We start from the raw sequence: 9,468 nt of genomic DNA, 5'->3' as shown, positions 1-9,468 counted from the left end.
ATAAACACACACACACACACACACACACACACACACACCCACAGGCACACGCTTGGGCATGCGCACATGCCCTGTGAATTCCCCCACTGGCTTCTCAGAGAACAGAGGGACTGGAGTTGAAACAGAAATGAGGCAGTCTACACACACACACACACACACACACACTGCACCACACCCCATCATAGCGACTATGTCAACCCAAGGAGTATTTGGCAGCTACACAACACACTCAGGCGCACCCCCCCCACACACACACACGCACCCCTGAACTGTCGTTCCGTCTGTGGGGACCACCCCCACCCTCCCTGAAACCTCTCACACTCATTTCCAACCTCCTCAAGCCCACGTGGTTTCGCCCCCTGCCGCTCGGAGTTGGAGGCACTAAGAACGAGCGGGTGCCGGGTGTAAACACCTGGCAAAATTACAGGACAGTCCAAGCAACACGAACTCACACAAAGGATCCCAATGGGAGGATCCTGGGGGCTCCCTCCTACTGCGGTTTCCTCCAGCATCCTCCAGGCTTCCTTCCTCTGCTCCCCCCCCCCCCCCACAAAGAGTCACCAAGCCCAGATCAAATCGATTGTTTTATTGACTGTTTACATACAGACGCCTTTAGAAAAGGGCGCGGGCTCCGGGCTTGGGGAGCTACTCCGCCCCGGGCCGCACTTGTGCTGCGCTTCGCGAAGGACTGGCAGGTCCCGACGACCGAATCCACCGCCCCCCCCCCCCCATCACCATCCCGACGTTCACCTCCAAGAATAAAAAAAGGACCCCGCCCCAGTCGCCGCGCCGCGTCCACCCTCCCGCCCCCTCCCTCCCCGCCCACCTGCCTGCCCGCCCGCCCCCCTACACTACACGATCACACTTTACAGAATACAGACTTCTACAGAGCACGCTCGTCTAGGACTACACGCCAGGCAAATACTGTTCTCGTGGAAGGAGGGGCAGGGCGGGAAGACGCGAGGACCCAGGGGCTTTTCTCCATCCGGATCCCGAGGCACCGTCACGCGCAGGCTTTGTGCGAACCAGGGCGCAAGCCCTTGCACGAAACCCGGCCCGGGAAGACCGCACTTGGCTTCCTTTGCCCCCAGCGCACCTCGAACGGAGGTCTGGGCCACGTGCAGCAGCGGAACCCCAGCTGTGGAGTGCTTGAACTCCGGAAACCCCAAGTCACCCACAACGAAATTCACCCAGGACCAAGCCCACGCTCTCTGCGTTAAAAGGGAGTGCCGTTCCTCGGCGCTTTAAGTTAGGAGAGCCGGAGAGAGAAAACAGATTCCCTGCTCTACCCCCTCACACACATCCAATTTTCCTAGAGGCTGGGAAGGGGGTGTTAGCACCGGACCCGGAGTGTCGCTGTCTTTGAGAAAACAAAACAAAACAAAACAAACAAACAAACAAACAAACAAAAAAACCCCTACGAAAATATGAAAATCGGAGCGCGGAGCTGAAAGGCGCCCCAGGCTCCGGGCTTGGCTCCAGCTGATTAGAAGCGGATTGGGGGTGGGGGGACAGAAGGGTTTGTTTCCCAGCCGCAAGGGGACTTTGAAACTAAAACTAGGGAGTTGCCACGGATTCCTGGCTTCTGGGACGTGCACCCCAGAAATGTTGGAGTAGGGGTTCAGGTGGGACCCTACAGCACTCCACGCAAGAGACATCTGCTACGGATCCCTGGCTGACCCCACGCCACGGCATTACCACCAGATATTTCCGTGGTCTCCTCTGTTTCCTCTGGTTCCAGAGCCTACCGTGGGGCAGGCTGCAGAGCAGATATCGCAGATAACAATTAGGGTGGGAATGGAGAGGCGTGGATTCCGCTTCCCGGTCAGCGGGTGGTGCATTATAGGGAGAGAGGAGAGTGAGTAACTGTGCTTGCCGTGGAGGGGAATTGAGCCCTCAAAGACAATGATGATAATGGGTGGCTGGGAACTGGTGCAGTCATCCCACTCCCCTCTCGAAGTCCCCAGTAATGAAGGTCGGGGCTGGTAAAGGGGCGGAGTAAGCGAAGGTTGCGGGTGGGGTGGTGGGCGTACATCCTGCCAGCCCTAGGCTTCTTCTCCCAGGCACCCAAGGTGGGGGATGGGAATGGGCAGGCCGGTGGGGCTGGGGATTCAGCCTGCCGTCTGCCTGTAATTGCCATTAATTTCCTGGGCGATGTTGACTGCCTCGGCGCCCAGGGGCAGCCGATCACTGTACTCAGAGCCCGCCTCGAACTCCTCTTGGTTGGCCTTGGACTGGGACTCCACCAAAGAGCAGGCCGCCAGACTCTCCTCCCTCTGCAGGTCCCCACCTGGGTCCCCTTGCTCCGCGTCTTCGTCGAGGCCCTCCCCGGGAACCTCTTCTGGCTCCACGACGTCTGCCTCGCCGCCTGCCGGGTAGCTTTTCTCGGACTCGAGGTAGGAGGCACGTGGGTCGAAGTCGGCGGCGATGCGTTTCTCCATGGGGTCTGGGGCCTGTGGCCGCAGTATAAGACGATAGGGCTTACCGGGGTGTTTGGCCAAAAGGTGGCAGCAGGCGGCGCCCAGCAGGGGCACGGTGGCCAGCACCAGGAGGAATACGCTCACCGCCACGATAACCAGCAGCGAGGGCAATTCCTTCTTAGTGGCAAACACCACTTGCACGTGGCAAGCCTCCCCGGCTAGCGCCAAACACACTGAGTAGTTAGTACCAGGCCGCAGGCCGCGGAACCAATAGGCGTTGACGCCCTCCTCCACGCGCGACCACTGCACTGCTGCGCCACCCCCAGCTGGGCACAGGTAGAGCAGGCGCAGCGGCCGCCGCCCCGGCCGCCCGGTTGCCCCAGTCCCGCCAGGCCCAGATCCCCAGCGCGCCGCCAGCGGCGTCAGCTGCACCCGAGCCTCGCGCTCCGCCACGTCCAGCGCGATGACGCCCAGCTCAAAGACGTGCTGCTTGAGCTCTGCGCTCTGGTTGAATGCGTGGTTGGACACGTACCGCGAGGGGTCCCCGTGGCCACAGCGTTGCTCCTCCGCCGGATCCGCAGAGATCTGGTCTTCTGCTTCCTCTCCCTCACCTGCCTCCTCCTCCTCCTGCTCCGGCCCCGCCTCCGTTTCCCCGAGGATGCTAACCCGGGCTAGGCCTTGGCCTTTGATTTTGCCCTCGGGTTTGGAGGGTAGAACGCTGTTGCCCCGGCCTTTGGCTGTGGACTTGCGTTCAGAAGTAGGGGCCTGCCCTACAGAGTCTCCCCCGGCGCCAGGAGCGTGCTTTGGGGGCCCGGCAGCCGCCACTGCCACGCGTAGTGAGGTGGAGTTGGTCCCCAGCTCATTGTGGGCTCGGCAGGTGTAGATGCCTGCTTCCTTGGCACTCAGGAGGGGCACCAACAGGGAACCGTTTGTGAGGGCCAGGAAACGTGGGTTGGCTGGGGGCGCGGGCCAAGCGGGTGCTGGAGTCGGGGTTGGGGCCTCCGTCTGCGTGGGCCCATCCCCATCTCCTTCCTCCTCCCTGTCATCGGCCCCATCTGCGTTGTCCTCCCCGCTCAGGACGGGAGGCTCTAAGACTATGGTGCCACCCGGGATCTGAAGTTGCCATTGCAGGCGGGGTGTGGGGTGTCCTTCAGCGACGCAGTGTAGCATGAGCGCCAGGCCGGAGGGCAAGGGGCTGCCCGGTGCCTCGGGCGGGGGCTCAGCACTCAGACGCACGCTGGGTGGTACACAGGATAGGGCGGGAAGGCGGTGCACAGGCACCCCCTGCAGCGCGGGAGGCGAGGCACACGCAATGGAGTCGGGCTCTGGTAAGGAGACCCTGGTGCTTGCGGCCCAGGCTTGCAGCCACACAAGGCTGCAACCGCAGTGGAAGGGGTTGTGATAGAGTTGGAGATGGGACAGTGCGCTTAACGCGTCGAAGGTGCCAGGAGCCAGGGTACGCAGCCGGTTGTTGTTGATGCGCAGGGAGCGGAGGTCGGGCAGCGCACCGAGCGCATCCCGGGGCAGCGAGCCCAAACGATTGTGGTTCATTTTAAGCAGCTGCAGCGCACTCAGATTACGAAGGTCGCTCCACGGGAAGCTGGATATGAGGTTGTGGCTTAGGTCGAGGTTCTTGAGCTGGCTCAGCACTGCCAGGGAACCGGGCTCCACCGTGCGCACCTCATTGTGCGCTAGCCACAACGACGTGACTTGCGTGACGTCGGCGAAGGCCCCGCGCCGCAGCACGGTGATCTTGTTGGCCGACAGACTCAGCGTGGTCACGTTGGCCGGCAGTCCTTCCGGCACCTCATGCAACTCCTTGTAGGCGCAGTCTGCGAACTGGTGCGCGTATTTGTCCACGCAGGCGCACGGCTCTGGGCACGCTCCGGCCACTCCTAGCAGAGCCCAGGCCAGCCACAGAGCCCACAAGGGCACCATCGCGGATCCTGCGGATGGAAGCTGGAGAAAGAGGGGAGAAGATGACTTTTGAGATCCAGCCTCCCTCTCTCTATTAAGCTCTGCCTCCGCAAAAGCCCCTCTGGGGCAGACCCTGGGGCCCCAGGAACCTTCTCTGTGCCCAAGAGTCTCTCTTGGACACGAGTTGGGGCGCAATAATAGTCTCAGGATTCAATGCATGCTCTCTCTCGGGACCTGACTTCCATTTCTAGCGGACTTGTGCCTCGACCCCTACCCCCCACCCCCACCTACCCATTCAGTCTGGCACTCCAGAGACTCAGCCGCTCCCCTGTCTGCTCTGGGCTCTGCCCTGACCCGCAGGTATGTTTCTAAGCCTTCGTTTAACCCCGTGACAAGGGTACACAGAAAAAGTATTTCTGTCTGTTGCCTGTTGTCTTTCCTCAAGCTCTTTGTCCCACTCACCGCGTTCGCACACGCGCCCATACATTCACACAACACTACAAACACAGCCTGGGCACGCCACCAAACTTGCAACTTCTGCAGGGGTTTAGAGGTTCACAGCACATTTTCTAGCACACAAACACAACGACACCCAGACATGAGCACACTGGAGACCTCATTGTTCTTTCAGCTGAACCTAGCATCCGGACAGGGTTCTCCGTCGCGGTGCTTTCCTGTTCATTGTGTGAGCTGACAGACACAAGGACACAAGTCCTCACACGAACCCACCCGCTCACAGGCAGCACAGGCGTTCGCTTGCGCATGCACAAAAGCCCTCCACTGAGACAGAAATCCCAGCGGATAGAGAACTTGAGGTGGGAGTGAGGCAGGCGGGACTGGGGCAGTAGGCTCCTAGCCACCCATCCCCCTATACTGAAGCAGCCTGCCCTGGGCTGCAACTCCCTCGAGGGGAGGACCAAGGTTGCTGTGTCAACTTCTGTCTGAGGAAGGAGGTCCTTCCCCTTGCATGAACCTGGAGCATTGAGGAGGATGTCACTAAAGATTCAAAGAATCCCCCCTCCCATCACGGAGGAGCCCAGGCAGCTCCCAGAGAGGGTACAGGAGTCCCCAACGGACAGGTCATCGTGCAGGATTCTGTCCCTTTTCTATGGCTCCACGAAGCTAGCACACCTCAACCCCGCCCCCCCCCACTGCCCCATAAAACCTTATACCCAGCCACACAAACGCGCTTTCGGGGAGACTTTCCTGCTCCCACCTAGAACTCCCAGCAGGTTGGGCAGAGCCCCTCCCACAAGCCCATCTTTGGGAACCCGGGTTCCCTCACGCTGCCTTTGCTCCTGGGGGAGGGCCCCTCCCCACCCCTCCGTATCCCCCCCCCCCCCATAGCTCCAGGGGTTATGGTAACCCAGGTGGAGGTTGTGGGGCGGTCCCGCGGCTTACCCGCTGCTCGCTGACTCTCCGTGCACTGCCCTCGGGCTGCAGCCCCTTCTCCAGACTTGAGGTCTCCGAGCCAGGACACTGCCCAAGGGCGTTTTCCACATCTGTTGCTGGCTGTGGAAAAGACAGGGGAGGGGGCAGAGAAAGGGACAGGTAAGTATGGAGACCTCCCTAGCCCTTAGGTCCCGCTTCAGCTTTTCCTTCCGCGTCTGTTCCCCCCACGTCTGGCTGGCTGCAGACTGAAGAGAGTCCGCGCGCGCTCCCGGCGCGGCAGGGACGCGCACAGCCTCTCCCACCTCCCGCATCATCCACATTTGTTAAAGCCGTAGAGGCTTTCCCCGAGGCTGAGACACGTTGGGCTCAAGCGGCGCCCCCCACACTCACCGCCCTCATCTGGGCTCTTCCCAGTTCAACGCACACCCATACCCCACGTCCCTCCGTATTTACACATCTGTAGACGTTGTCACTATGCCTAATCACATCGCCATCCTCCCCCCACCACGTTCAAACACATTGATACAGACACACACAGACCTTCACACCGTCCGCACAGTTGACCTTCACACGGTAGAATTATCCATCATCATGTAATAATAACCGAGTCAATGTGTTGAGGCCTCCTGACGTTCACACACATTTTCAAAGGCACACCTTCACTCGGGACACTCACCATTTTCTCCCTCCTGTGTACGCACACACTTTCACGCTCACTCACCCTCACGCGCGGGTCCCGCGGGGGCCGGGGAGCTTCGCTGCTAATTGAACAGAGAGCCGCTTTTACGCCCCGCAGCACGTGAGACAAACCATCTTTGAGGAATTTGGGGGAAGGCAAAGCGCACGACTGAGGGGGGGGGGCGTGTCTTTGCCTTTAAACTCTTTTTGCAAATGCCGGCTGTGGCACAGACCGACCTGAAGTAGGACCTGCTGCGCTGTGCGCAGCCGGCTCCCGCGAACCCTTCCTTCCCGCACCCTCCTCCCCACTACCAGCCTCCTCCCCGAAGCCACGTTCAACACGATGCATAATTGATAGTGTTAGCAGAGCGTCTCACCCTCCCTGCTATTTTTGCTAGGATCTGGGTAGATGGTCTCCCCTGCCCCCCGCCAGTCCAACCCGAAGAGAGGCGAGCGCACGACCCCGCGAGGCGCCCGGGAAAGAAACGTCTGGACCCCAGCCCACCGCCGCCCTGGCCAGCCTCTTAAGCCATACTCTTTTAAGTCTCGTTTTTTGTTTTTTGCTTTTGTTTTTGTTTTGTAGCTAAACCAGCGCTTGAGGCCCATAGCCCAATGAGCCGCCTGTGCGCGTTCCCCGGTGCGGTGGGTGCGCCTCCCCAGTGGGACGGCCTGGGCGCACCCAAGTGCCTCACCCTCGGATCTTGCCAGCTCCGGGAAAATGGGGCCCCGAGGCTGCGGCAGACAACAGCACAGGGATGGTTACAAAACGTCAGCTCCTCCAGAGCAGTGTGGGCTGGGAACTTAAGGCCGGAGCATCTCTCTCACTGTCCCTCCCTCACCAACGCCTTCACAGCCTCACCAGCAAACACACCGTCAACCCCACACACTTAGCCCCCAGAGCCTCCGCGGCCCGCCACCGCCAGCATGTCTCACACCCTTACACAACAGCCGGCCTCGGCAGATTCGAATACTTGCTGTTCCCGACTCCCGCTCCCTGTCTCTGGCGAAACCCCGACATTTCTTTAAGCGAGGAGGAGGTGGAGGCACAGGAATGTCGAGGCATTTGGCTAAAACTCTCCTTCACTGCCCATTGCAGCCCCAGAGACAGAGTTGCCGGCCAGAATCCTGAAGGGGATACTGGCTCCAGGAGACACCCTCCCCCAAAGCCTCCTCCCTTCCCCCGTCCTTTCCCGTAGACATAGAGCTCTCTCGGGGCACGCACGGCCCCCAAGCCCTCACCCGGGACCGGGGGATTCTCTGGCCGGTGGGTCGATGGCCCGGGTTTGGGGCCTCTGCGGAGATCAATCTTCCGATTTGAGTGTTGAGCATTTTAATGAGCTGGAGAAGTGGGGGAAGAGAGACGGACGGGGAGCGCTGCAGCTGAAGAGACTATTCGACTCATTCCGAGGATCTTTTGTAAATTAAATATGAACCGACCTGCGCTCGCACGCTCTGCATCCCTCCCTCTCTCCTACTCCTGCGGTCGCTGCAGGCGGCCCAGCGGGCTGGGACCAGCACCTTTCTTTCCTTCCGACCAGAATTGAGAACCCAGAACTTCACTCCACCTGCCTGGGCCTGTGGTCCCCACAGACGAACTGGGGGAGGGGGCACAGGGACGCCCTGAGAGGGATGGTGTCTTCAAGGAGGGTGGAACGCTGAGCGCACCTCGACTCTGCAGTGGGACAGCGCAAGCAGCCCCCTAGGCTGCGAATGAGTCCCTGAGGCTGGGCCAGGGAGTGGCGCGGTCGGCGGGTCTCGTATAGCCTCTTTGTCCGCGGAGCAAGGGCGGGGGGGGGGGGGAGTGCGGGGGGGGAGTGCGTAATGAGAACGCTGGGTGGGGGGCGTTTCCGCGAGTCTCGGTCCTGGAAGAGGGGTCTGGGAGGTGAGGGACCAGTTGCAAGGATGGACAGTCAGGTCCTGGGTCGTCGGTCCCGGAGACTTCCCTGGGCGCGGGGGAGGGGCGCCGACCAGAGAGGCTGGGACCGAGGCTCGGGCGGGGAGGCGCACAGCTTGTGGACCCTCCACCCAGTTTTCACCTTTTTTCTCGTTCTTTTTGCCGTCGTCTGGGAGGCGGAAAGGTAGGCAGGCGGGCGAGGGACAACTTGGAAGCGCTGATGTACTAGAAGACAGGGTTGGGGAGTAGAAGGGAGAATGGGCTCGCTCATTCTCTGCGGGGAGCTTCCCAGGCCCGCAGGGACCCGCCCCCCCAGCGTCCCGGGAACCACCCGGGCCCGCGGGCCAAGTAAGACCCCCTTTTTCTAGGCTCACTTGCCGGGGATGCAGAAGCCTGGGGAATTCGGCAGGGACACAGGGCTCCCGGGGCCAGGACGGCGGCCAAGGATGTGGTCGCCACCCAGAAGAGAGCTCAGACTCCCAGGGGTCCCTGCGACACCCGCCCACTCTTCAGCAAGCGCTTTTGTTCCCCCAGCCGGCCCCGGGGGGTGTGGAGAAGACAACCCTTACCCCCGCCTTCGACCCCGGAGCGCCCAGTGCCTGCCCTGGCAGAGTCCGCCCAGGCCTGGGATGGGAGCCACGACTCCAGGACCAGCCTCCGGGCTCAGCTGGGAGAGCACGGCACGTTTCGCCCCGCGCCGCCAGGGCGCGCAGGAGCAGGTCTGATGTCTATAATGTTAATAACGGTACAGTTACTGAGGGGCTGGGGAGCCGAGAGCGAACACACCACCCCCGCCGCCGCCCACGTCTTTGATCGTTAAAGAAACAGGCACCTAATCAGGTGCGTGAACGTAGGTGAGGGAAGAAAAGAGATTCAAGGTTCTAAGCCGCCAGAGTTGGAGGGAGGAGGGGGTGTCCCAGAATCGGAATCTGGGAAATCCGGACTCAGGCTTTTTGACCAGGCTGGGGTCCAGAACTTAGGCAGACGCAGGAGCCGAGGGCTGTGGCTCCGGGCAGATTTTTGCGGACTGACTTCTAACTTCGACTTCTCCGACCCGAACGGTCTGGAGGGTGGGGCGGGTGGAAACCCAGTGGACCCTCACAGTCGTTCCCGCAGCTGTGTAGTGGACTCAAGGTTTCGGTCCAAGGCCCGGTTCGTGAGCGCCCC

The 9,468-nt window shown here is 61.1% G+C and overlaps 1 protein-coding gene across 6 annotated transcripts; it reads right to left on the bottom strand.

Moving 5' to 3' along the window:
* Window positions 1-577: 577 nt before the first annotated feature.
* On the bottom strand, window positions 578-9,019 carry ISLR2 (immunoglobulin superfamily containing leucine rich repeat 2). 6 transcript variants are annotated; one of them, XM_082734212.1, is made up of 3 exons: window positions 8,871-9,019; window positions 5,739-5,849; window positions 578-4,379 (listed from the first exon to the last, which is right to left on the bottom strand). In XM_082734212.1, exon 3 carries the CDS (start codon window positions 4,356-4,358, stop codon window positions 2,112-2,114), a length of 2,247 nt encoding a protein of 748 aa, XP_082590338.1. In that variant the 5' UTR covers window positions 4,359-4,379; window positions 5,739-5,849; window positions 8,871-9,019; the 3' UTR covers window positions 578-2,111. The 6 variants fall into 6 exon arrangements, with proteins under 6 accessions (XP_082590338.1, XP_082590334.1, XP_082590335.1 ...); XM_082734208.1 differs by lacking the exon at window positions 8,871-9,019 and adding an exon at window positions 8,444-8,520; XM_082734209.1 differs by lacking the exon at window positions 8,871-9,019 and adding an exon at window positions 7,647-7,934.
* Window positions 9,020-9,468: the final 449 nt, after the last annotated feature.

The sequence above is a fragment of the Mustela nivalis genome (genome assembly GCF_964662115.1).
Source record: "Mustela nivalis genome assembly, chromosome: 6".
NCBI classification, from domain to species: domain Eukaryota; kingdom Metazoa; phylum Chordata; class Mammalia; order Carnivora; family Mustelidae; genus Mustela; species Mustela nivalis.
Note: the sequence above shows the minus strand (reverse complement) of the source record. Positions and strands in the feature narration are given on the sequence as shown.

Coding starts and splice junctions, on each gene's coding strand:
- ISLR2 (XM_082734209.1), bottom strand. CDS start 7,736: ATGCTCAACACTCAAATCGGAAGATTGATCTCCGCAGAGGCCCCAAAC. Junction 5,850..7,646: donor AGAGAATCCCCCGGTCCCGG/GTGAGGGCTTGG, acceptor TCTTTTCCACAG/CCAGCAACAGATGTGGAAAA. Junction 4,380..5,738: donor GGAGAGTCAGCGAGCAGCGG/GTAAGCCGCGGG, acceptor CTCTTTCTCCAG/CTTCCATCCGCAGGATCCGC.